This window comes from Anarrhichthys ocellatus, unplaced genomic scaffold (assembly GCF_004355925.1).
Source record: "Anarrhichthys ocellatus isolate YVR2014 unplaced genomic scaffold, GSC_Weel_1.0 scaffold3, whole genome shotgun sequence".
Classification (NCBI taxonomy): Eukaryota; Metazoa; Chordata; class Actinopteri; order Perciformes; family Anarhichadidae; genus Anarrhichthys; species Anarrhichthys ocellatus.
The window spans coordinates 13,445,477-13,473,184 of NW_022280033.1; the positions used below are offsets into that span (position 1 = coordinate 13,445,477).

The 27,708-nt window shown below is 44.5% G+C and overlaps 1 protein-coding gene across 3 annotated transcripts in view; it reads right to left on the bottom strand.

The window, feature by feature from the left end:
• Positions 1-27,708, bottom strand: part of tacc2 (transforming, acidic coiled-coil containing protein 2) — a 47,566-nt gene that overhangs the window by 15,781 nt on the left and 4,077 nt on the right. For 2 of the 3 annotated variants that reach the window (XM_031872792.1, XM_031872801.1), the window contains 5 exons: positions 23,779-24,005; positions 23,357-23,464; positions 15,640-21,660; positions 14,092-14,808; positions 9,751-10,050 (listed from right to left, as the gene is read on the bottom strand). In XM_031872792.1, coding sequence (XP_031728652.1) covers positions 9,751-10,050; positions 14,092-14,808; positions 15,640-21,660; positions 23,357-23,464; positions 23,779-24,005 — 7,373 coding nt within the window. The remainder of the gene's footprint in view (positions 1-9,750; positions 10,051-14,091; positions 14,809-15,639; positions 21,661-23,356; positions 23,465-23,778; positions 24,006-27,708) is intronic. The other variant, XM_031872811.1, reaches the window with a different exon arrangement.

A 27,708-nucleotide genomic window follows, 5' to 3' on the forward strand; every position in this document is an offset into this window, starting at 1 on the left:
CTCTCTCTCTCTCTCTCTCTCTCTCTCTCTCTCTCTCTCTCTCTCTCAGCCTCCCTCCCTCTACCCCTCTCTGTCTCTTGCTCCAGAACCATGTTGCTGTATCCACACGGAAGAAAAGGATGTTGCCCACCAGTCAAACCTGCTCTAATGAAGCTTGCTCATTACATATACCACCAGTGCATTTGATACTCATATCCTTTGTGTGTCCTTTTTCTGCCTAAATTTAAATTTAAAATTAATTAAGCAAATGTAAGTTTTTACATTTGCTTAATTCATTTTGGTCATTGCAAACACACACTCAAATTGTGCTGGACAAACCCAGGTCACTTTCACAGACGCACAGAAACTGAAGAAACGTATATTTTGCAAACACTGTGTTGCTATGGTAACAGGAGGTTGCTCCCGCAATAAGTTCCACGTTGGAAGTAAAGATGGCGGCACACAGTCCAACACACACAACTGGGGATTGCCTAACTAGTGAGGTCCAGTGAAGTGTTGCATGATATAGAAAACTAACTAAGGCATGCTGCAGATTTTTGAGGCAAGAAGCTGCTTACACACACACACACACACACACACACACACACACACACACACACACACACACACACACACACACACACAGATTGTGCTCGACACATTTTCACAGACACACAGAAACTGAAGAAAAACATATATCTTTTGATAACTACTGATATCTGAAACAATGAAATGAGTCTTTTGCAATAAACAATATGAAAAAGGCAATGGTTAGAGGAAGCTGCCATCATTGTGGACCCCTATACCTCTTTAACAGTAACGCACAAATACAAGAGCATAGACAGGACAAGAGACAAGTTAAATGACACCTCCATGTCCCTACGCTATATTGATCCAGCTAATCCATAGGGATTCAGCTCAGGGCATTGCTACAGCAATTGAGCATTATATGGGGGTCCTTTGTCACAGACACGCAGACACGGATCAAATAAAAACCTGTAGTATGAAAGACATGGGGGGCCTGACACATCATCTAGCCATCAATATGCCCGATGCAACCAAAATACAGAGCCGGGACAACACTGTTTATAGAGGAGGCTGGTGATAAAATTATTTTGCTGTCATTTGCAATACGTTCACTATCCCTGGGGTCACATCACAGCAGAGATGGAGGTTCCTGTAAGCCAACAATATGGCAAGAGTAACATATTCTGCTTGCGTTGCAATTTGCTCCACTGACAAACTATACATCAGGCTACACAAGCTCCAACATGGTATAAAATTATATTTACTGCCTGTTTATTACAATGTCATATATTAGATCCCCCGCTCAAAATCCTTTAAAAAAAACATCCAATTCTTTGGAGGGTGGAATGATGCAAAAACAAGACAGCACATGGCAAAGTAAGGAGCCAGAGCTGTAATCTCTGTGAGGGCCCAGTGTGTCCCAGCAGGGTGAGACTGGTCTGCCTGGAGATCCATCTGGATCATAATGTCAGATGGTCTGTCAGGAGGCTCCAAGGACAGGACCCACTTGTAAAGACCAAATAAGCTTACGCCAAACAAATTAATCTATGAAGACCTATAAGAGATGTAGCCTTTGTTTTGTTTTAGTAGATAAAAGCTGCTCCTTTGAGGACAGATGGAAATAAAACTGAAGACAGTAGGATAATAAGGTGATTAGGGCTCATTTCATTGATCCGTTCATGTCCTTGCAGAGGACATTTTTCATTTGACTGCAAACACTGTGTTGCTATGGTAACAGGAGGTTGCTCCCGCCATATGCTCCACGTTGGAAGTAAAGATGGTGGCAGGCACACAGTCCAACACACACACACACAACTGAGGATTACCTAACCAGTGAGGTCCAGCGCATGATATAGAAAATAAATTAAGGCATGCTGCAGATTCATGAGGCAAGCAGCTGCTGCATCAGCATTATTCTGTTCACAGACCATAAACTGATTTTTATTCTACTCATCTGTTCCTTGCAGAATGGTTCATATTGATTATCTGTATTCAAATTTTAACAATTGGCATCTAATAGACTATATATATTCTCTATATAATTATACATTGAAATGAGAGCTGTAATTAAATAAATGAATAGTGTAAATACAAATCAATCTAGGAATGTCTTCTGTGTTAATACAGTCATATTTTTAGCAGCTCTTATGTGACTCGGTTGCAGATAAAACATAGTAAGGGGATAAGCAGCGTGCGGGCGAGCAGTCGGGGTATGGGGGCCAATAGAAACAAAAGGAGCAGCAGTTAATAGCAGCCTCTCACAGGCTGAGATGACTGCCTGGAGACAGAAGCTCTGCAGCGTGAGGCAGGGAGACGCTCCATATCAGCCAGCCACACTCTCTCTCACAGAGTCTCTGCTTCCAGCAAAATCCCACTCGACCTGCCGAAACAGCTTTCACAGCGCTGGAGGGAGAGCCATCGCCCGCCCCAGGGGAGAGGAGGAACCTCGGTTACACCGACATGTAAACCCAACACCACCTGTCTGTCCTTTATATGCACATCGCCTACAAAAGGTTTGAAGATGTTGGCACTTATTTGCTCTTTGCAAAATATGCTAAATCTGATGTCAGAATTTCAGAGTGATAAAGACTCAACTGTGATTTGATGAAAGCTGATGTAAAAGTAAAGGGATAGATGAATGGAGGCAGGCTGCTGGTCTCCAAGCAGCTGTGTGATTAGCCTCAATGGATTAGCTGCCGCACACCCCCTCCATCGTCTCTCGACTATCTAACTCCTCTAAACCCTGGACTCAACTATCATCCATTTCTTTCCATTCAATCCTTTACCTGTAATTCCCTTGCTTTCCCTCACCTTCCGCTACATCACTACAATTAATCATCCCTTTGTTTTCTTCTCCTCATTTAGCGATCCGTCCCTGCTGTTTAGGTGCTTTCAATATCAAGTTGATTTTTGATCTGCTGCTGGCCTTTTGGGCATTAAAGAATCAGTAGTGCCTGTCTGTGAGGCATGAAAATGGGCGACGTGGAAGTTTAATGTATATATGAAGATGTCACACGCGTTGCTTTGCCAAATGTCAGTGACAAAGCAATGATTAATTAATAAAATGTACAAGTTAAATTAGATTTGATCATAAAATGTACATTTTCACATGCCATTAGGAAGTAAATATTTCACAGCATGTACTTTGATTGTATGTTAATAACCGTAAATGTCTTGTTTTGCTATGTTTTGTCAGAGGGTAAAAATAATAAAATATGGAGTTGTACTATGAGTCTCTCCTATATCATATACAGTCACTCCTATGAGGTAGAAATAAAGAGACCAACAGAGGGAGCTCCTGTGCTTTTATCCTTCTGATGAATGAGTGTCTGGATATAATGTATTACATCATAGGCACTAAACACCCTGTGAAACACCACAACAACCTATTTGCGTTTTATAAGAGCCTCTTCGGACATAGATGTGATGTGGTGAGCAGGGAGAAACCTGTAGATGCTTTGTAACGGGGAAAAAGAGCAGAAATCTGCTTTTGTTTTCCGCAAATGATTCATATGGAGAATCACTCTGTACCTTCGACAGGTCATAAAAACAGAGCAGATGTCTCTCATCCAGACTGACGTCAACTCTCATCTCTTGTATCCCTTCATCCAAGAAATCCACTCAGTCTCAAAACAAAGAAGCCACTGAGGAGAAAAAAAGAGTGTCAGACTAAGATAATCTCTCCGTGTAATACCTCATCCAGCCTAATCTGAGACTTTGACAAGCAGCAGATGGCACATGAAAATACAACAGGCCAGGTCTGTGAGTCAGAGCACCGGTGAGGAGGGGGTTCAAATATCTCTCCATTTTGAAGATGAGATCAGATGCCATAGGTTCATTTAGTCGTATACCAACCCACCATCAGTGCAGACACAAACACACTGGCCCCTCATTTTAGATTCCCATGAACTCAGTAAAAGCCTAAAAGCCTAAAAGCCTGTGGACACAGTGCTTTAATTCAGCCTGAACTTTGCTGCTGATATTCTTGGAAAAACATTCAGTCCGCTGAGGTCTGAATTTAGCAGAGCTTTGAAATTAAAAAAATGACTTATGTATTATGCTATAAATCATTCATTTCTACGTTACAGACAACCCACACACACATCCAGTCACTCTATTTCCCTTATCCCTCCCCTGTTTCCCCTGATTCTTCCTCCCCTGTGCAGTAGTGTGTCTGAGATATAAATAAAACACAGCAAAGTGGAGCACTCTTGCTACATCTCTCTCCCTCTAACTCTCTCTCTCTCTCTCTCTTGCTCTCATCCACTGAGTTATCTCCCTCCACCCCCACACAGCGTGCTCTATTTCAACACCGTCTCCAGCTCATGCTCCCAGCATGGCAGTCTCGTCCTCCTTCACACAGAACAAAACATCACCCCACCAGCCTCCCGGCGGCACCTACTGCACTCATTGCCTTATTCTGGTTCCCACAGGCTCACCAGGAGAACTTTCATGTTTCATCCGCATACAGTCGAGGCACGCTGGAGCACATGTGCCTGCACACGTGCTCCGGTTCTTCCATCCCTCTTTACGTCACAAAAGCAAACAACAACAATGACGACATGCTCAGTTGGTCACATTGTATTTTACAGTCTGAGAAGGTTTTATGACGTTGCGCATGGAAGGATAGAGTGAAGGAAAGCAAAACCCTGTGTGAGGTAACAGAACACAATGTCTCACTGAGATGTTTGTCTTGTCAGGCTTCATCCTACAACAGTAAATAACGCCAAACACAGGCAACCATGCCATAATATTATTCAAAGGTGATTGCTTTCTGCATAATAAATCACCGTGCATCCACAATGAACATGTATGCTGCATGGAGGAACTGTTTAAAGCCATGAATAAATAAAAGAAGCAGTTGGAGCTGCTCTCTAGACTCTCAGCTTTTTAAATACGGCGATTTTCTTGATTTTGATCACACCACTGAACATTTCCAGACACTGAGTAGGAATGCAAGTTAAGTCAAACTTACATGTGTTCTTGAGAGGGACAGGGGGTCTCTCCTTGCTCCATGGACTCGTTGGCTCCCATCCTCGGCTAGCTCTGCCCCCCCCCCCCCCCCCCTGCCTGGCTCCTGTTCTCCAGCCACCCTCCACATCCACCTGCTCCCGCCACCCCCTTTTCCAAAACTCCCTCTTCTTTTAGTCTGATCCTTACAGAGGAGGCAGGCAGTCTGTGTCGGAGGAGGTGAGCACCGGCTGAGCTTACTGTGCTGCAGTGCAGAGGATGAGCGAGTCCCGCTCGCATCAGGAGCAAAGCAGCGGATGAGTAAGGGCTCCTCACTTTATGCACCGCATCCCTGAGCCTCTGCTGCTCACAGAATATTCCACTTTCTCATCTGGCGGTATAAACACCAGGGGGAATAAAATCTCCAAGAGTAGAAATTGCACGAAGAGAATAATCCAAAACAAATAGGATGAAATAACAATCCTGTTGTCTTGCGGTCTTGCATGAGTGTCTGAGGTGCCTCTTCTCTGTTTGGCTGCTGATATCGCTGAGCTGTGTTGTTGCTCTCCCTGCCACCTCCCCCTTCTCTCCTCCACTCTCTCCCCTGACTCCAGCCTCCTGCGCCTTTAAAAATACAAGCAGCTTTTTCTCGTCTGCTACCGTGACTATGCAGGGGAGCCGAACAATAGCAGACCCCCCAGAACAACCCCGCTGATTAACAGGCGCTTTCCCTTTCTCTCTGTCGACCCCCTTCTTCCTCTCTCCCACAGCAACCGTACCTCACGCCTTTCTCAGTGCAGAGTGAAAACGTCATTTTTGTGCCTCCTTTTCACACAATGGATGCTTCCAACACTCAGCGTGGCCAACCAGAGTGATGCCTGAGGTAAACAATAGACCATGAGAAAATAGTATGCGTGTGTACTATTCAAGTCTGACCCTATTATATTCCCTTTCATTCAAGCCACTCCACCAGCAACTGTGTACCAGCTCACATTGACAAAACAGGCATTATGAGACCAAAAAAGAGACCAAAATCGAACTCCCCATCAAACAAACATTATCACACTCAAAATGTTGAAGATATAGATTTGAATTATAGAAGCTTAATCCAGATGTGTCATTCTTTGCTGAAGAGGAAGGGACATACATTTCTAAGTGAATACAGTCTATGACTTTAAATCCCTGGACAGCAGGCTGGGTTGGTGATCTAATTTACTGGCACTCTCATCAAACATTGAATCGCATCAAAGACTGGAAGAGCAATAATTGTATTTTGTCTAGCCGTTCCCTTTTCTTTTAGACGTGTGTGACAGGCACAGGGAATGTGTCTTGTGGGATGGAAATGAGAGTAGGAACAGTTTCTGCAAATCTCCCATTGATTTTCAAGGAGCAATGGGAAAGAGAGGCGTTGGAAATATGAGAAGAATAAATCTATTGTACACTCATGGGAAAGTGAGGAAATGAGAGCTCGCTACAATAGCGACTCCAGCCTGCAGCACTTGGGAGTCACACAAACTTGCTGTCATCAGGTTTCAGGTGTCGTACCTCAGCCTACAAAGACTAAAAAGAAAGAATCTCCATTTCAACGTATCACACAAAACCCAGTGTTCATGTCCAACCTAACACCACATTTGAAAAGTTGAGCGTTTGCATGTAAACATGAAGTCCATTAACTGATGTTCACAAAGAATATTGACGGGATTCTAGTCTCGGATGAGCCTGTTGGTCGATGTTTTACAGCCTGAGGGGACAAGTAAATGTGATGCCCACTCACAGCTCCCAATAAAGACCCCTGCTAAAGCAAAAATATTGATTGCTCTTGCCATCCCTACCCCCATACCAGTTCAAAGATGCATCTGGGGCAGACAATCATGTGAGAAGTACAAGTTCCTATTCTATAGAATGACTGACATTAAAGTCCTCTTAAGAGCCTGGCCCTGCACTGCTGTTTCAACTGTAGACCAAAGAAAATGAAGAAATAAAAAATTCAACAAACTCAGGCACTGGAAGATATGGCTGTGGCAGTTTTTGCTGAAAGATTCATAACGACGCTCAAGAGGAATCAGGGTCACCACTATCCTGCAAGGGGTTTTGAATGGAAATAGTGTATGCTTTTAAGCAGACTGCGATGGTGCAGAACAATTCGTGGTTTCATGGCCGTTCGCTGAATCTTAGTGTGAAGACTTGGCAAAACCTTATTCAGTTTAAGCATGTTAGTAGAACAAAATGTAACCCCTGAAATGGGTTTTGTTTGTGTTTAAACAAAACCAAGTCAGAATTAGATATGATAAGCGTGACTTATGAAGGAGGTCATTGTTGAGATGTACCTTAAATACAGGTATAGTCTCAAAGATTGCCAAAGGCTTAAATTAAACAAGGAAAACACACAATTTACCCCTTAATTTGGCACTGCTAAGCTCAAGGACCCAGAAAAACTATTCAAAAAACCTTAACCAAGAAAGTATGCAACAAACCTCAGGAAGGACCACCCTTCCACAGCAAATTATAGGTTTGGACTCAGTGGGTCATAACAAAATATCAAACCAAAAATACACTGTGACAGTGACATGGAGTTCAAATACGTGTTTTGGGGGATCCTGGTTTTAGATATCTGTGACAGGACGCTGGTTGCTGATCTGATCCCTCCGATCCTCCTGCTGAGCAAAGCGTTGTTTCTCACATGCCAAGAAAAGGCTGCATTGCTCCCATAAACAATCACCCGAGGGATTAATTCCCTGAGGCTGTGTCTACAAAACATCCACGCTCAGACTTCCTCCATCTGCATTTACAGTAGATCTTCTTAAAACTGATTTTTGAGATTCTGTGGCAATTCCTTCACTTTCTGTCATCAAAGTAAACGGTAAACGGTAAAAAGAAAGGCCAGCCATCCACCCATTATCTCCCAGACTAACTAATACCACTAATATACCAGATTAAATGTATAGTTTATACCTGCACACATGTTGGCATAGTCGCAGCTCTGTGTGTCTTCAGCACGCCTCTCTCCTCTCTACTGTTACCCAACAGAACCCTCAGATATTGTAAATAATATAACAACACTATTCTATACCCTCAAAATTCTGGTCCTCTATGAGCAAGGGAGTCTTTCAAAAAGACAAAAAGTATCAAGTCACAAGTAAATAGGTATAATTCTACACAGAAAACAATACAGAGTGTTCAGCTGGTGTGTCTCCCTGTGTTGCTGTCATATACCTGCAGCATTCAGGCAGCAGAGTGCAGAAACAGGCAGGCAGTGGACCATGAACACTGGGTTCTGTGAGGAGAAAACACCCTCTGCTGGTTGTAAGTAACAGTGCACTATTAAATTGGCTGAGTGACATCATTACCTCTTATAATATACAGTAAGTTTATGAAATAATTTGCAAAACCAGGAATAATTGCAGATAAATGTGAAGTATCAGCTGTGCTGATAGCAAAATAATGAGGAGCATTTAAATGTAATCAGTATGAATGAAAATCATTGTCTTTTGTAGCTTGGTGCCATTAATAGGGTGCAGCTTAAATGGCAAGAAATCAGCCATGATATGTCAAGTGGTTATTATAAGCCTTAATGTGAAAAAGCATGGTGTGTAAGTGCTCTACTTTATCCTGTAATGTTTAAAAGATCAACATATAAATATTTCACCCTGATGCCTTTGCTATATCCACCATTAACAAGCCACAATTATACAGTATACATTTTAGTTTCCATGACCACTAAGTTCATACATTTGCAAATCCTGTTTCCTATGAGTTCATGTGGTCGACGTGCATGGCAATGCTAATGTGTAATTTTATGAGGTGGTAAAACTGGTTGCCGAAATAGAAGACGAGAGAGTTGCTCTGGAGTTCACTTAGAAAATGGTAATAACGCTGTATGTGACATATCAGTATATAGTCAGCGCTCTCACAATTCTATTTCACGATTCTTTATAGGAATAGTATTCAAGGAATTGTTCACCTTCTTGCCGACAGTTAGAGGAGGAGATTGATACCACTCTCACGTCGGTATGGTAAATATGAAGCATGAGCCAGCAGCTGATTAGCTTAGCTTAGCACAATGACTGTAAATAGGAGGAAACAGTTAGCTTGGTTCTGTCCAAATATCCATCTACCTGGCCCTCTAAAACTCAATATTTAACACATGATATCTTGTTTGTTTCATCTGAACATTTTCAATTTAAATTAACAGTTTTTGGGGGTTTATGTGGCGTACTATTTCTTGGCAGGGTACCGTCATCAGGCAACCCGGCAGAGACTCCAAGTGTTACTGCAACCAGCCAGGAAATAGTCCAGCATATAGAGGTGTGGCTGGACAGATTGTGTTACCTTTGGACAGAGCCCGACTAGCTGTTTCCCCCTGTCTTTATGCTAAGCTAAGATAACTACATGCCTGCTCCAGCTAGCACATTTACCATGTCAATCTTTTCACTGTACTCTCTGCAAATTTTTTTTTTTTAAATAGAATAACCATATTTCCAAAAATGTTGAACCATCCCTTTAAGTTAGAAAAAGGAAACGGCTTGGATGAGTACATTTCCAGCAGTTTCTCTCTCAGTTCAGGAGCTCTGAAAATCAACATCTACGAGGTAGTTCAGTGTGCCAGATCTCGATTTAATGCTGTAATTTGACCTGAAACTGGGGTTAAAAGGATAAGACATGGCTACTTTTCATCAAGCAGGCTAAAGGGACTAGTGTCAGCACTGGACAAATCTACTGTGATTATGAACTTCACAGTGACATGAGAAATGACCCAATGAGGTGGTTCAGAAACAGTGATGTTCATGTGCATACCTTAAAGGAGGGTGGCAGGGTGCAGAAGCAGGGAAGTGGTCCTCACACTGGGAAGCAGGGGGTACTGGAGGGGAGGTGGGGGCAGGAAGAGGAGGAGGAGGAGGAAAGCAGGGAGATGCAGGTGGGGTTGGTAGAGCTTCAGGAGTGTGCCTCTCCGGGGGTGTAGAAGGAGGAGTGGGAAATTCTGTGGTGTCTTGGAGGTGAGCAGGGATGGCAGGCACGAGGTGGTATTCGGAGGTAGGAGGTGGGGGAGAGGCAGGGACACGGTCGCCTCTCACTGCCTGCTCAGCGAGGGAGGACCTGCGGGGGAGGGAGCACAAAACATCAACATACAGACCAGACACAAGAAGGCCACGAGCTGCGATTCGGAATGCACTCCGAGGACATACTTCACTTGCCTCCAGAAAAATGAACCATGACGGAAACTTACCTGAAAGTGGAGAAAGATGGAGCATTCGTCTGGACCTAAAATGCTCACCACAACCATCCTAATTCTAAATTAGAACAAACTGTAACTCCTCTCATTAGTCCCCTTACATGATAATCCATGTTTCCCTTGCTTGCTCTACTTGCTCTACTTGAGGACGTCTGGCCTTGTCATCAATGGCCACCTGGTGGAGTGGATTTGGCCCCGATCCAGGCCCATCTTATCAGGAGTGGTAGGCTCCCTAATCTGACACCCATGCAGCTGTTCCCCACTTGGGGCATGCCTCCTGTTTGGCTCTAAAAATACCCCAGTAGCCTCTTCTGCAAAGGAGAGCTTCACCATACCTCCATCAACCAAAGCACATTTACAGAACTCAAGCATCAAGTCAGCTGTCTGCTGAGCAGCACAATCCGAACGTCCTTTTCCAGCTCATGTCGGACTGAAACTGAGCTCTGTTATTCAACATCTCCCTCTCTCCAGTAAAGTCAGAACTTAATAACAATTAATGAGGGCGTGTGCTTTTCTTAAGGGCGTAGCAAGTCACAGTTTGCGTCTAACACAAATCTGGTTGCCATTATAGGACAGAACTTTGTAATTGATACAGGATGTCTGCAAGAAGACGAAATGTCCTGCAAATCCATATATGAATTTTAATTTGGTCCCATTCCTCTCGTAACAAATCCTCAGTCAGTGACTTACACCAGCGGGCCAAAGCTATACATATGTCAGCATCTGTGGCCAACTTGGCACATGCAGCCTGGAAATAGAAACAACCAAAGCACAACATAGTCCAAGCAAACTGTCATAAGGCTCACTGCTGCGTCAAAAGCTGCAACGCAGAAGATAGAAAAATAAATCAAGCGTATATAGAGAAGAGAAAATGACCAAAAAAAATATGACCCTGGACACAAGTGTGAAGTATTTACTGGTTCGACGGCTTTTATGTAGAGATAATGGCAGCTGACCCACTCAGGTTAACAGCCGGAGCTTTCCAACGTCTTCTTATTCCAGATATGATGGAGAAGATTTATTATCATTACAATGTGAACGCAACAAGTTAGACAGAGCACACATGCTATTCTTTAGCAACACACTTCTTCAAGCCCATGTAGTTTTACTGTTGGCATTAACACCTGGAGGCTGTCCAATAGTTTTTTTATTGTTAATAATTCAGCAGTGTGCTCAAAGTCACCTCATAAGCAGTTCTTGATTCCAGAATTTACAAGGCCAGTCCAGCGATATATATAGTAGTCATTTTCTATCACAGTCCAGATAAAAAAAAACTGGTTCTCCAACCTCCACACACACATTTAGCGTAATCTACGGGAAACAGCTGGACACGAAAGTCCGGGCAGGGTGCTTAACGATAAACAGAGAGTTGTAAATAAAACCAGCTGAAAGTACTTGGAAACGTGTTCTTTTTTAGGTGGTAACAATGGGAGGACCATTCCTGTCGTACAGCCAGCAGCTACCTCATACTGTCCAGACACACACACACACACACTCGTAGGCCTATTGTACACTCAACAACACATACTTCATGAATAAATAATCAACCAATTCCCTTCTGGGACTACAGAGATCAAATTATTACTTACTTACTTGATTGAATGATGGACGTGGTGTGATTTCCTACCTTATTAATGTAAAAAGGGACTTCAACCTTCAATCGCCATGACAACTAGTCTATTTACAGCACAGTGTGGGCTACAGCACATCCTCCTTCCTTTTTACTCCGGTCATTCTCAGCATTTCATGAGTAAAAATGGCTTTACAAAAGATTGAACTACATTATATTAAACCTAGTTGCACAATATTTAAAAAAAAAAAAAAATGACTACGGCACTTGAATGCCTGACGTCATACAGCAGATCATTCAGTGGCCCTTTCCTGCTAGAGGCCCCAAATAATGTATTAGCTGCTTATTTCAAAAGTCTACCATGCCAGCAAGATGTTTGGAAAAACTCACAGACCATATCTAAACACTAGTTATACTACTACTGTGAGGTCTCTCCAACCTCAAATCATGCAGCCTCAGGGGAGCACGACATGCTCTAACATGTAACTTTTCTTTTTCCAAGTACACCCTTCATTTCGCAACTTTGTTCCTTATTTTCTGCCTTCTGCCCCTTCAGTTTCTATTTGTCCCTCCCCTCCTCCCATCTGGTGAGGTCAGCAGAGACAGAGTGTCATTAGCACGAGTTACCTACAGACCATCTGTTGCATCAACCTGGAGGGACTTAAACCCAAACACTTACAGTAGACACAGACAGAATAAATAGGGAACCTACTTCTTGTCAACTCACCCAGATCTCGGCCAGGGAGGAATCCATCAAACATTCAGAGCAAACTACAAGTAAGTGATGGAAATGACTTCTGCCGAGCGACTGCTGAACTCCAAAACACCAGAGCCAAAGCATGTACGTCCCAGTCCTTCTTTCCTCTGTCTGTGGGTCTGACCGACTCTGTCCCACACACTCACGCCGCAGCACATGCTCAAGTGTTTCTCTGAACTATGGCTTTTGTTCCACTCTGTCTGGTCTGTGCAAATGACTTCAGTGGGGTTGAGTGCCTGCCTAAATTCCTCCCACTACAGGCTTCAGTTCACAAAGCCGCACAGACTGAGCAGGACTGACAGCTAGGACAGCCTCTCGGGGCGGGGGGAAAAAACACACACACACACACACACACATCATTGACCATGCAGTCACATTTCTGTCTCTGGCACACGTACGCAAGTGTAACTTTATCTATGGATGAAACCTATAGTGGAAATAGCTGTCACTCCTCCTCCCTCCTACTCTGAACAAACCTTTGTGTCTCCAACAGCAGTGATGAGGCAAGTGTTGTGACTGACAAGCAGCAAGTGCTACTCTGGCATGTGGGATGGCTCCTGGGCATGCAGCACACGGCAGGAGAGAGTGACGACTAAGAGAGATAACTGAAGAAGCTGAGAAAATAAATGCAGCAATAGAGCAGCTATCATTTTACTGAATTGCAATATATCAAAAAGCCACTCCTCACATAGTAAATAAACTGGAAAAACAAACCCGTAGATGCACAATGAACATTCTGGTGACATATGAAGTCTTTCAGTAAAACAATGACATACATGGAAAGTCAGTCAAGCCGGAGTTGTTAAAATGCTAAAATAAATACTGAATGCACACAGCCGACACAAGAAACATTGGTTTACTATGTCTATTTAACTAAGTCAAGAGTTTTAACAACATAAACGGTTTATTGCCGTGTCACCAACACATACAAATCTGTAAGACTCTGTCTTCTTGTTCAATCCACTGTAAAACCGCTGCAGACAGCAACAACCTACCAGACGTCCTCGCGGTGTCTAAAATCAAACAAACCCATCAAGGGGAATCTCCAAGCGCATGGAAATCCATTTTAAATGTGTGACAGGCAGCACTGCTGAGCTGTAAAGCACATGTCACGTTGCCATTCTCCCTTTTCACAAATAAATTAGCTGCAATACAATGTCTCTTATATACCACTGTAATGGAAATGTTATGATAAGGTTTAGAAGAAACTATCATTAAAAGGTCATATACAAATCCTTCTGATGTGTGGTTTGCTGTTGGAAGCCCATGTCAACCACAAAATTACCATTCTCCCCTTAAACCTGTTGGTCTTCATGGTAAAAGGCTATAATCCTGAGATTTTAGTCGTTTGAGGATTACTAGGACATGTATTTTTAATCCAGACTCTGACTGAGCTCTAAAAGAGCAACAGCCTCATGGGGAAACATTACTCCATATTACCCACAATTGGTGAAGGAGGCTTTCACTGTAAACTCTACAGTGGGACAATGAGTGGAGTTTTAAAAGAAAGATTTTCAGGAAACACTCCTGTGATTGATTATGTATCAATCTTGTGATTTTACAAAGGCAGTCACTCACCTGCTGTCCTGCAGCTCCTCAGCAGGGTCCTGGACTGTTTCTGTCTCTGCAGTTTCCTCAGCTGGCACTTTAAATGGCTCCTCAGGTAGGACCTCTACAGGTCTTTCCCCTAGCTCCTCCGGCAGCTCACGGCTCAGCCTCTTCTCTGGTTCTGGGAGCTCTGTTGATGTCTTTGTTGGTTCTGGGAGCTCTTCTGGGCTTTCTGTTGGTTCTAGGAGCTCTTCTTCTTTCTTGGTTGTTTCTGGGAGCTCTATGTTTGTGGTCTGTGTTGGTTCTGGGRGCTCTACTGTCTGCTGTGTTGGTTTTTGGAGCTCTACTTTCTCCGCTTCTTCTGGGAGCTCTACTGTCTGCTCTGCTGGTTTTTGGAGCTCTACTTTCTCCGCTTCTTCTGGGAGCTCTACTATCTGCTGACTTGGTTTTTGGAGCTCTACTTCCTCCGCTTCTTCTGGGAGCTGTACTGTCTTCTCTGTTGGTTCTGGTAGCTCTACTTTATCCGCTTTTTCTGGGAACTCTACTTTCGTGCTCCGTGTTGGTTCTAGGAGCTCTGCTGTCTTCTTTAAAGGTTCAGGAAAATCCACAGGCTTCTTCACAAGATTCAGAGGAGGTATCTCTGCTGCTCGGTCTGGTGGTCGGATCTCCTCTTGTCTCAGAGGGGCAGCTATTTCTTCAGTCGGAGTGAAAAACTCTAGTTGAGGAGACTCCAGAGATGGGAGGGGTCTGGAAAAACAATGCAAGAGAAGAGGGGGTTGGGGGATTTGTTGTTTAGTTTACAGCACATGAACGAGGATTGACTGACAAATGACAAATGTGTGGTTATGGGGGCTTGTGTTGCCACAAGTGTGTATGTGTGTGCAGAAGTACATGTTTGTGTGTTTGTGTATTGTTGCATTGTGTTCAGGACTGTGAGAAAAGGCTCATTCTTGCCCTGGAGAGCAGGGCCGATGTCACAGCTGATGTCATCCTTTGAATATAAAGGGCTGCATTACTTCCATTAGACTTCAAAAGGCACAGTCATCTGACCCGAGCTCAAGTCAAAACAAAGTGCAGCTCTGTGTTTACCTTCTTCATTTATATTCATTATCACACAGCTCTCTGTAATATCACTCCAAACAAGTCCTGGACGTGGTGTTACTGGAATGCTAAGTTGGAAATAAACTCCAGCAATATACGAGTACAAAATACCTGGTAGATAGGCTGAACATCACAGATATACGACCCGTGGGAAAATCCAAATAAATGTACATTTTCTAGCTAATTCTTTAGCTGTCAACAAACCTAAATCGGACTACACATGTGCCTTTCTCTCCGTGATGTAATTGAACAGATGATATGTGACAGAACGCTAACATGCTACTTTGTGTGACACATTAAGGTCAGGCCCATGATGACCTCCACTGACCTTTCAGACGCGTGTGGTTGCACAGCATTTTTTTGCCATCAACATAGTTTTATCAGTGTGAAGTCTCATGTATACTCCTCTAATCTCAAATTATTTTTCATTTTTCTTATATGATCATTACAAACACAGACGCATGCTCTTGTGTTTACCTTGAGGTCTCTTGTTTACTCTGAGAAAGGTGTGCAGCTTCTTTTAGAGCTTGTATCCAGTTTGTTTCTGGTTTTCCGGCTGTTAGTCCAGGAGCAGGACTCTCTGACACATCGGCAGCCTCTGTGTTCACAGACCCTTGTTCAACAGGAGCTTTTCCAACTGATCTTCCTTCACAGGGGGAATTGTCATTTTCTGATGCCTTAGAAAGACCAAAGGAGCCACTGTCTTTAGCACTCCCAGTTTGACTCATGACCTCTTGCTTTGTCATTGCTTCATTGTTCCTCGCTATTATCTCAATTTGTCCCTTCCCCTGGCTGCCTGCTTTCTCTTCGTCCAAAGCTGCTTTATCTTCCTTTGTGATCTCCTCTACATCAGGGCCTTTTATGGGTGTTTGTACTCCTGGGCTGCTTTGTGTGGCTGTCATTTTATTGGAGCTTTGGAGCTCGTGAGGCTCGCACACTGCATCCTGAATTTCACACTCCTCAGTTTCACCACTGTTGCTTTTCACAGCCGGGGCAGCACTGAAATCCTTTTCCAGAGATCCTGCTTGCCCAACCAGAGTACTGAATAGGTTTGTCTGAATTTCTCCAGCCTGGTTTTCACCTGTAATAACTGCTGTATGAATGCCTTGACTGTCTGTGCTGAACTTTGATGAAACAGACGTTTGGATAGGTGATGTCTCAGGTTCCTGTGATGCTGACTCAACAGATACAGCAGTGTTCTTTGAGGTCTCTGGTTTTTCATGTTGGTCTTGACAGGCAGCTGATAGATTGCCTTTTTGCTGACCTTTACAAACTAGATCACTCACACACACAGTGTCTGTATCTGACCCAACTACCCCTGACGCGGCGCGTTCATTCTCATCCACCCGCTGTCTTATCTCACCTACCTGAGAGCAAGCTGTTACTCTCCCCATGTCAGCCGAGGCATTTCTCTCAGCCGTCCTTCCACTCTCATTAAAATCACTGGCAAGGTGAGACGGCACATAAACCCTGTCAACCGCTGCTGCAGATTGAGCTCCCTCTCCCTTGGCTTTCTCTGAGCCCGTAGCTCGTTCATTGCCACTGCTGTCATCACATGTCAACTCATCCTTGTTTCCTGACTGACACAAACTCAAAACAGAGCTGTCTCCTCCCTCTACCACCACTTTCACCCCTAAAGCTAGTGCTTGGATCTGCCCGACCTGACTGTTAGTCTTTTCTCCCCACTCTAGACAGCCACCTGATAATTCCTCTGTGGGATGTCTGGATCCCAGACGCCACCGCTGTTGCTCCTGTTGCTGAGCAAAACAGTTTGGCTCTGGTGTGGACTGTGATTGGCCAAGAGCTGCACTCAAATCTAGTCCTGTGTCCCTGTCGGAGCTGCATTCCAGTGTTGCTGTCGGGGTTTGGCGCAAACTCAGGTCGTAAACAGTGTGAGGTTCAACACCAGACTCTACATTAGCACTTAGTCCATCACCAGGTGACCCTACAGGTTTTGCGGGAGGTAAGGAAGAAGTCTCTGTCTGGCTTTTAGATGCAATGCCACTCTTTCTTTCTCCTTCATTCTTAATGTCCATTACTGTTGATTCAGTCATTTGAACTTTATATTCATGTGGTGGCTGCAGGTCTTTAATTTCCTCTACAGCCTCTTTATCTGGCCCATTACACCGTTGTGGTACTTTGCCTGTCTTTCCTGTCTGCAGCTTGCTGCTGTCTGCTGTTTCCTTTTGATTATCCATTGTCGCCTCCTCAACTCTTTTCTTTTCCTCTGCAAACAGCACAGAGGTCTGATCTCCCAGTTTCTCGTTCATATCGTTTTCTTTAATGTCATCATAAGCCTCTTTGGTAGGCAGGTCAGAGCTGCGTCGGCAGCTGATATTAATGAGATCATCTGTAATGGAGGCATCGAAAATATCAGGTTTAATGCCAATAGAGCCTGGCTTAGTGTAAGATAGAGGAATTACATTATCGGACCCACCCTTTGCCAGTACATCCTCTGCACCAGGTGGCTGAGGAGGAGACAGATTTCCGTCTTGAGGAAATGGCATATTTACATTGTTAGCTGCAGAATTCTCAAGTTCAGCGACAGATTCCATAATATAATTTTCGTCCTTCAGTTTCGAACAAGTCTCATCTGCTTTAACGCTGACATCACCGTGCTCCAGATCCTGTGCTAAAGACATTTGTGTCATTTCCCTGCTCTTGTTGCCATCAACCTCTCCCTCGACTTTGGTGCTGTCACCATCAGCGCCGCAGTTATCTGTGTGCTCAGGAAGAGAGATATCACAGTCTGTAATGAACTCCAAGTGACTCAACATCGGGCCAGGACGCCGCAGTACTAAAGAAGAGTCACTGGAACATTGCTCGATAACAGGAATTGACTGGTCAGAGACTGTCACTTCTGAAGTCGCCGATTCATCCTTTGTCAGATCAGCAGAGTGACCTGTGGGCGTCATGGTATCTGTGGTAACTAGTTCATGACGAGGTGTTTGATCCAATTGGGTGGGAGGCTGATAACTGGGGTCACTAGGCTTTGTTTGAAGAGAGGCTGCGCAGGTCATGGTCACAGTTTCATTTTTTGAACAGGACTCAAGGTTTGTAGAGAGCTGCCCACCAGCTAACTCAGCAGAGACATCACTTAAAGGCTTGCAGGTGACATCATCAGCTGGACGCACAGAACATGAGGAGAGAGGATGTTGGTTACCTTCATCACTAATTAAAGGTGACTCCTGAGGCTCAGCATGTATCTTATCTATCTCTTTCTCAGTCGACAAACACAGATTTACAGCACCCTTTTCTGTTTCCGCCTCTGATTGCTTTGTCCTCTTCGCTGACACCTGTTCAACTGTTGAATGATCAGCCTCAGAGGTGGCTCTTTCTGCTGTTTGTGAAAGGTCACCGGTCTGATTCTTCTCAGTAGCACATGGGGGCTGTTTTGAGCGGGCCTCGCCCACTGACTGTAAATCCATAGTGTTTGACTTCAAGTTGTCGTGACCTGACGGATCGATGTTAATCTTCTCCTTGGTAACTTTAGTCCCTGTACCTCCTTCATCCAAATGGACATCTTTCTGTGGCTTTGGAAAGTCGGCTGAGCTCTGTTTTGCCGGTTCATCTGTGGCACGAGCTGCATTTGTAGGGATTTCTGGCTTTTTCAAGCCAAGAAAGTCTGGGAAGGTGTAGCTGGCCTCAACCACAGGATGGTGCAAGCTCTCATATACAGTCAGCGGAGGCAAAGAGGCGCAGCCCATAGCCGACACCGACATGTCCCTGAGATCCACAGAGGAACTGCCTTCTTGTTTCACAGTGTCCGCGAAGTGAACTCTGTTGTTGCCTCTACTGCTGTCACATACGTACACACCCACAACAGACATAGCACCTCTTTTGCTCTGGTTCTGGGCTTGGAACTCAGCTGCACTTTCGGGTGTCCTGGTTTCTGTTGTGCTACTCTCAGGCTGGACCTGTTGATTGCTGCTCGCTCGTCGCTCGGCTGGGATTTGTTGTGAAGTAGTCAGATGCTGAGGTGTGATTAAAGGCAAGAAGACTTGGCTGCAGATTCTCTCTGTCTCTGTGATGGATGACTCCTCACAAGCGTGTCCCACAGACAGGGCTTGCTCTGCAATCAAATTCTGTTTGAGATCAGCCCTTACCCCTCCGTTTGTAATGCTGGAGCTCCGTTCAGGGTGAGTGAGGAGAGGTAAAATTGCTGCTCCACGCTGCTCCTGGCAGGGCTGAGAGAGACGGTCCTGTTCAGTGCAGATACTCCCAGAGATGGCAGCAATCGGCTCACTCCAGCTCTGCGACCTCAGCTGTGACTCGGCAACATCGGTGGGCGGATGCGTCTCAGTCCCAGCTGATGACACCCCGCTAGCATAGCCTTCTGGCTGGCTGAATGAACTGTGCTCTCTGGCCAGCCCTCCTTTCTCTCCCACCTCCTCTCCTCCTCCTCCTGCTCCTGCTCCTCCTCCTCCTCCTCCTCCCTCCAATCCCGCAGCGCCATGATCCAGACAATCAGGACCAGTGAGTAGCCCAAAGGGAGTAGTATTGATATAGGCTTCTAAACGGAGAGCCTCTCTTTCTTTGTCTCCCTCATCAGCTGGTATCTCTGTGTCTGCACTGCGGACGGTTGTCTCTCTCGGTCCCTTCATTTCAGTCTCAGCCGAGTTGTGTGGCATTTTGCTGCTGCAGCTTTCCTCAGATGCAGCCTCTCCCTCTTTGGCTGTGAATGCAAGTGAGCATTTGCCCTGTGAACAGATTAATGCGTGCTGAGGAAGGCTGTCCAGGAGTCCTTTTTCTATTCCTCCCAGTTCTTTCTCTCCTACTGCTTTCTCACTCTCTGCGATTGCTACAGTAGCTACTCTCACCAGTGAATCACGCCTCTCGCTTTCTCCCTCTCCCTTGCTTTCTATCACTTCTGGCATCGTGGGTGTTGCCAGTGGCAACGCAGCAACCACCACTAAAGACTCTTCAAGGGCTCTCTCCACGCCGCTCGCTCCCACACAAGTTCGGGTGTTGGAGAGTGGGCTGTGATTCTCATGTGTGAGTAGCGCTGCTTCTGAGGTAACTTTAGCCTCCTGTGTTTGTGCATCTGATCTCTCATCAGGACAAACAGCTGGATTGATAACTGCAGTTTGGACATATGTCATGGGTGTATTTTGGTTGTCGATGACACCTCCGGTTACATGTTGCTTCCGCTGTGGGCTTTCATCTGAGCTGTGATTAATGCCACATGGGGCGTCCGTATGGTTGTGGTTATCTGAATGATGAGGCCTCTGGTTGGAGGCAGGTGAACAGACCGAGTCAGTAAGATGATCCTGCCTGCTATGAGAGGATGATGATAGTGGGGGGCTGGGGCTGTGCTTTCCCCCGGGACTCAGCTGTTGCTTGCAGTCAAACCCATTATCAGGCTGCTCCCCACAAATCACAGTCGGAGCGTCTGCCTGCGTCACTGATTCGACATTTGCTGTTGAATCTGTGTGATTTCCTGCATTCTTGAGAAACACCGCCTGTAAATCATTTTCAGGTTGTACTACTGTCTTTGCTTTCTGTTTCTGTTCTGCGTACTTCTCTTCTATCTTTTTCTTTTTCCTTTGTTTCTTTTTTTCTTTCTTCTTTGCCTTTTTCTCCTGCCCGGCCTGTTTGTCACATACGTTCATCCATTTGTCTGTGTTTGACTCCTGATCTCCCTCTCTGTAATTGTTTGCTCCTGCAGTTGTCTCTGTTAATGCATCTTTACTGCACTCTGGTGTTTTATTGACTGAATCATCTGTCTCTCCTGTTTCAACTATACAAACGTTAATACTGGACTCATCAGCACAATTCTCTTTCTTTGTATCTATAATCTCTGTTATTACCTCTGTACCTTTCTCCCTAATCACTGTATTACAATCTAGAGTGCCATGTTCCTCAATGGCTGCATTAGAATTGACATGTTCCTTTCTAAAATTGTCTCTCTGCTCAGAGAACACGAGATCTTTAAATAAATCTGTAGTTGTTTCTAATTGTGTACGTGCGGGTGTTTCCTTTTCCTGCTCCTCTATCTTAATTTCTTTTTTTGTCTTCATCTCTGGACATTTATCCAGGCTCTGTTTTTCTTTTATTTCACTCTCTGTCTTTGCTGCCGTAGCACTATTCCCAGTGCCCAATATGTAATTCCTGAAACTAAACACAACTGTATCCGTCTGACTGTTTGCTGCCTCACTGTCTCCGTGTGTACTCTTGTTTCCATGGACACCGTTGCTGTGTCCTGGCTGGACTGCAATTGGAGGCAGTGACGATGACTCATTGGATTTATTAACCATCCCTTCTCCAGTTTTCTTCCCTACATCGTTAACTGTCTCAGACGTGGTGCTGGGGGTTCCTCTGGCATTAAGTATGCCCAGTGAGGCCATTTGTTCTTCACATTCCTGGAAGGCCTCTTGGAGTTCCTGGTCTAGGAGCACCGATAGGGGAGGGGCCACGGGTTGGACAACCGGGTAAGGTGCGGCAGCTGGCCGAAGTGAAGGCTGAGCATCTGTGAGAACTGGGTCGCTGTCATGAGGCCTGAGGCAAGGGTAGGGTGACACAGTTAAGAGTCTTGCTGGCAGACAGCTGGTCATTCCACGATGCCACAAAGCGCTGCTATTGGCAGAGCCCATGCTCAGACACAGCACTCAAGATATGGACACACAACACACAGGAAGCCTATTCTGTGATGTACATTCCCCTGAAATAAATAATATCAACTGTCTCTGAGCATATGCTTGTTATTGAACATGCAGGTCTGTTCATACACACCAAAGCGTGGTTAATTTAGGTGTTACACTACCTATGCAATTGTCCTGTGCATAGCGATTTTCAACAATCCTTTAATTATAATTTCCTTATTTTGATGTAACTGCCTGATTTTCTAATTGTACCAAAAGCTTAACAAGGATGTATATGCCTATGTTTTTCATGCTTACCTTTAAAGTATGAACCTAGTACTACTAGTAGCAACTACTAAGAACCAAGGTGCATCCATATACTGTACATTAGTAACCAGGAAGGAATGTCTTTGTTCTAGTCACAGCCGTTGTGTACAGTGATTATGTATACTGAGCAATACTGCCTGCCTATGACATCATTCTGATCGCTGTAATGGACACTCAACTCTATGCTGTAACTGTAAATGCTACATGCTACATTACAGCCTAATTATCATTACCGTAAGAAAGAAAGGGATGGTCACAAATCCTGTTACCATACAAACAACCTTACACATGCTCGCGCTTATTCACCAAAACAAATACTTCCTCATAATATACTGTCTGTCAAAAGACATCAAAGCAGTGACATTGCCCTGCTGAACACTCCCTGAAGTGCAGAGCAAGCGTCATCATGTTGGAGTGCTTGGAATATAATGGCTTTAACAATTATAACCCTTTATGCCAGTCAGTTGTAACTGCTGAGTCACTGCTACGCCATTAGCTGGCAGCACAGGAACAATGCTATGGGACCATCTTAATCCTTGAGCCTCACTGAGTGTATAGATCCACCGTCATTATTTAATGTTAAGTTTGGCTACTCCTACTCATGTCATCAGCATGTATCTTGAAATCTGCCCACCCCCCCACAAAACCAAGTCCTTATCTATTTCTTTAATGAACGCAGCCACCACTATAGTCATTATTCATGTTGAGATGTGAATAAATAAAGTGAGAAATAATGCCACTAAGCGTCACTACATGTAAGTGGTTAATACGGTCTCAGCATAAAGGCTTGTAGACACAAAAGCCCTGACAACATGTTACTCACCTCACCAACCTGCTGCTCAAGCCTGCATCTTGTTCATTACTTCATGATCATCTGTCGGCATTTACTTCGTTACTGTGCTACCCATATATTAAACTCATAGTCACACACATTCAAATCAAGCAATAATTAATTAGTTATACTAGCGCTAGAAGTTGGGTTGTCAGAACACATTAAAGCCTCAGACAATTAGTGCAATTAACCTCAGCGCTCAGACAAAAGCAGAATGCCAGGCAACACTTGAAACAGAACATTAAGTCAGTCTGCAGATAGTTCACCCAAGCATGAAAACAAATGACTACACCTCAAGCCAAGCCTGCTTAGACAGGCAACACCCAAACAGGCGATGTCCATCACAGGTTCGTTTCACTCCATGCTCCCTGGTTTTACTCTTTATCCTCCCTGCTGATCACACTCCCACAGCACATGCCCGGTTCTCCCCAATCATGCTGACTCGACGTGGTACCTTGTATCTAGAACCACCAGTGGTCGACTGACTTCAATGTGGTGCTGCAGGCCCGCCAGCAGGGGGTTCACCTGCTCACATTTCCTCTCACCTGAGCTAGTCTGAGCTCTGCTAACACAAACCCACACCACACATGTACAAAGACACTTGATTAGCTTTCACCTTGCTTGAATAACTGGTACAAATCTGTTCCCTTAAGGCAATAAAGCAAGTAAGATAAGTATCCAATACATTATTCTGCAGTAATACAATAGTAATAGTTTAGTTTAGTGAAGGCTGGTGTATTTATTCACTATATTGTATTTTTTTTACTGTGAGACTGTGAAAGCAATTACCTGCATAATTGTACGTGTGTGTGTGTGTGTGTGTGTGTGTGTGTGTGTGTGTGTGTGTGTGTGTGTGTGTGTAACCACTCAACTTACCCCAACGAGGACTCCCAGATGTTGAACTCACTGCTGAAGTCTAGACTGGGTAGCAGGTCATGTGGAAACTCAAGCTCGTCCTGGTCTCCAGATGCACCTCTGCTCTCCTCCACTCCGGTGATGACTGTGAGGTCTGGTCCAGACAGCAGACTCAGCTGGCTGCTCGAGGCTTCGGTCAGAAGCGCCCTGTCGTCCCTCCGGGTCAAACTCTCAGCGTGACCTTCGGCCTGCGGGACAGCAGAACATAAATGTAGTGGGCTACACGCTTGAGTCTCTGCTGCGCTATACATGACAGTGTGTAGTTAAACAAGTGTGAGCATGTTGCGTGCAAACATGGGAACACCAACAGATTCAATGCTCAAAGCCAACACACATCAACCAACAAATAACTCCACCCATGTGTTGAACTATTAAATAAAGTGTTGCTTGTGTAGTAATGCAAACGTCATATTGACTGGAGCCTCTATTGTTGTTTCTCAACTTGCTTTTCTGATACTATTGCTGTGATTAAAGCATTGTTTCCAGCATTTAAGAATTTAAACCAGGCTCTCTGCAGCTTTGTTTACAGTGCACTCTTGAGCCTCACATAACTATTCTTACAGGAAAAAAGGAACTACTTATTTCATTACAGTCTGGTGCTTTGCACTTACAAGGAAGTCTGATACAATAAAACATTTTACCCAGCAAGTAACACTATTGAAGACAAACCAGTCCTGCTGGTACAACAAGTACAATCATGTGGTTTAATCATTGTTTAGAGCATTTTTTAAAGATACAATAAGTGTCTTTCATTCTTACCTTTATCAGTAAATAATTAAGATGTAGAGGAAAAGCCTGCCTTTACTACGTGACTTAAAATCTGGCTTGAAATCTTGCGTGTAGCCAATACATGGAGCACTTGGCCTTTTCTGTCTGTCCCACTGCTTGAAATCACACAGCCTCACCACAGCCTCACACCACAACACTTGGCTGTGGCATCGCGTTGCAGCAACACTGACCTCACAACACACAACACTCAACTGTGGAATTTTTTCCCATACAGGCCGCCTCAGTGTACAGCAGGGAAAGTTTCCATTATTTCCCCCAGTCAGATATAAACTGAGGTGTGCAGGTGCAAACAAACACTCAGTACGTCTGGAACATGTGAGCAGTTTCTTACAGAGAGGTCCTGTTTTTAAGCAAATTACAATGCGAGTTGATTTAACGTGCGAGTACAGAAGGATGAAACACTACTGAGGTAATGCTCTCCGCTGAGTATCAGCTGAGATTCAGAATTGAATCCGTTCGTTCATTATTTATGAACCAGTAGTAGACAGCGTGGCTGCACGCAGAAGAAGCTCATTAACTCTTTTTGGAAACAAGTATATGTACATTTAGTACATACCTGTTGTACATTTGCATTCTAGCTGTACTGGGGAGGCTCTCACCTGTTCAACCACTACAAAGAGTATCCTTTGTGTGACACATACAGCACAGATGGAGGATCACAAACATGAATTTTGCTCACACAAATACAATAATAAAAAAAAGTTAAAACTTTGACTCCTCCAGGCCTTTAAAACTAATTTTAAAGAATGTTGGACAATTATGTAGCTGCTCTCTTCACTGTGTGTGCCGAGCTCAAGCAATATTAGGTTATTTTTAAACGTACTTTATTTAGACTACCGGTACTCCTGCTAAAAAGTTGCAAAACATGAAACATTAATGAACAACAGAGTGAAAGAAACAACCCGCTCTGAATGCCTGTGATCTCCATGCTGCTGTCATTTTCTGTATTACTGTTACATAATCGGGTAATAAAAAAAAACAATTATTCCACACCTTAACAGCCGTGCTTACAGAAAACAGCATGTAGATTTAATCAGTAGATGTCTGCATGTTGACATGTCTTGGGTTTCCTGTTTCCAGCCTGAACTTTCTCACCTTGCCATCAAGAAAAGATAAAGTCATAACGGAAACAGATCACTGATATCAGCTCAGAACAGCTAAAACAGAATAACAAGGGACAGCACCAGGGGGCATAGCATGTCCAAGTTTACAGCTACTCACAACACTCATTCGCAATATGACTGGCCCCTGAATGAAGAAGGGGAAGCCCAGTGAGATGGAAAAGCAGAGCCCTTGTGTTAGTTAGCCTGACCCCCTGTCTGTTATTAATTAACCCGCAGGAACAAAACAGAAAGCAAGCTGATGTTGCCTGGAAACTGCTACTTGTCCAACAGTCATTAAGTTATACTTACAGTTAATTCAATCCGTCAGTGCCCATGTGCTGACTCAACTTTAATGCTTAACACGTGACTGTTGTAAACATGGAGGGGGCGGTGCTAAAGCACAAACCACGCCCTCGCTTGCGCGTCTCGGTCGCAAACAGACACGTTTACCTTTAGTAATAGATTTCAACACGTCCACTCTCTCTCTCTGTCAAGTGCCATCCCTGTGTTGCACTTACCCGGCAGTGTGCTCCGCTGTGCTTGAAGGTGACCACAGTGCGGTGCAGCTCCTCCGCTACCCTTCTACCTTGCTCACTGTGTACAGGCAGCCTCTGCAGAGCTCTGTGCGTTGTGGGGGCGACACAAACATGCTGCAACACATGCTGCTGACGCTCACTCTGCTCTCCTGTACTGACTCAGCTAACTTCCTCCTCCTCCTTTCCACACTCCTGTGCTCTCCTCTGCTGCCGCTCCCCTGTTAAATCTCGCAGCGCGTGTGGAGTCAAGAGACGCTACGCAGACAAACACAGCTTGCTGCTACTAACTTGAGTGGGCTGGTCACGGGGAGAGTGCCGAGCATTCTCCTCCCCTTCTACTGTAAACTCTCTCTTCCCTCCTCCTCGGTCTCCCCCTTCCCTCTTTTCTTTCTTCCGTCCTTCCCTATCCACCTCTGCTCCGGCTTCCTCCTCCTCCCTTCTATTGCTGCTGTGTCTTCTGGCTCGTTGCATTGACTGACTGACCTTGCCTCTGCAGGTGAATGCCGGGAATCAGGCCAAGGGTCGGGCCTGCAGTGACCCCCTGAGAGCGGATCAGGTTACACTCCAAGCAGCTTTGGTTACATACACACACACAGAGGCACACAACATCCTACTGCATTACAAAAGCTGCCACTTCATCCAACTTTGACCTCTGGGTGTTGGTAAGGAATGACATCATCAGTACACATGGACATGACAGCACTTTCACCTTGACACTTAATTAGCACCCCCTCCCCTGCCATTTAAACACCATGTGTTCCTCTTGGGTAAGAACACAAATGCACAAACATCTGTCAGCACACTGAATGTTTTCAGCTGTAAGTGTCTCATGTGGCTTTTCACTTGGTATTAAGCCAACAACAATATTATCTTCTGTGTATTTTTGGGGGCCTTTCTTTAAAAACAAATCTACAAAACAAACAACCAGGTCACAAAACCAGATACGGGTAAAGAGATTTGCAATCTCAAGGAGCCACAAGCCTCCGGAGGATGCATTTTCCAAAGTCATGCACATTTGAATACAAATAGACCTCAACTAATGAGGTTATTGCAGCATACCCTGTATGGACAAACAAATGTGTCGCCTGAAGGGATACTGACATACATGTGAAAGGTATAAAGAGTTTGAAATCTGTTTACGTTTCCCAAAATGCCACTTTAACAGTAAGCACTCTAGTATGATTGCTTTGCTTTTCGTGATGCAAGTTGTAATAAACAGGCACAGTTGTGTCTGTGCCCTTTAGAAGATAAGATAAAGGACACACTTTCTGATTTTGAGTATAAAAAATATCCACAGCACACAGGGAGGAAAAGTGGGGCACTATTGAGAGCCATAACAAAATCATAATTTCTAAGATTTAATGTTTATTGTGAAAAGATGCATGAAGATATCTCACCCACTAAAATGTTCTAAAGCTCTCTCTCTCTCTCTCTCTCTCTCTCTCTCTCTCTCTCTCTCTCTC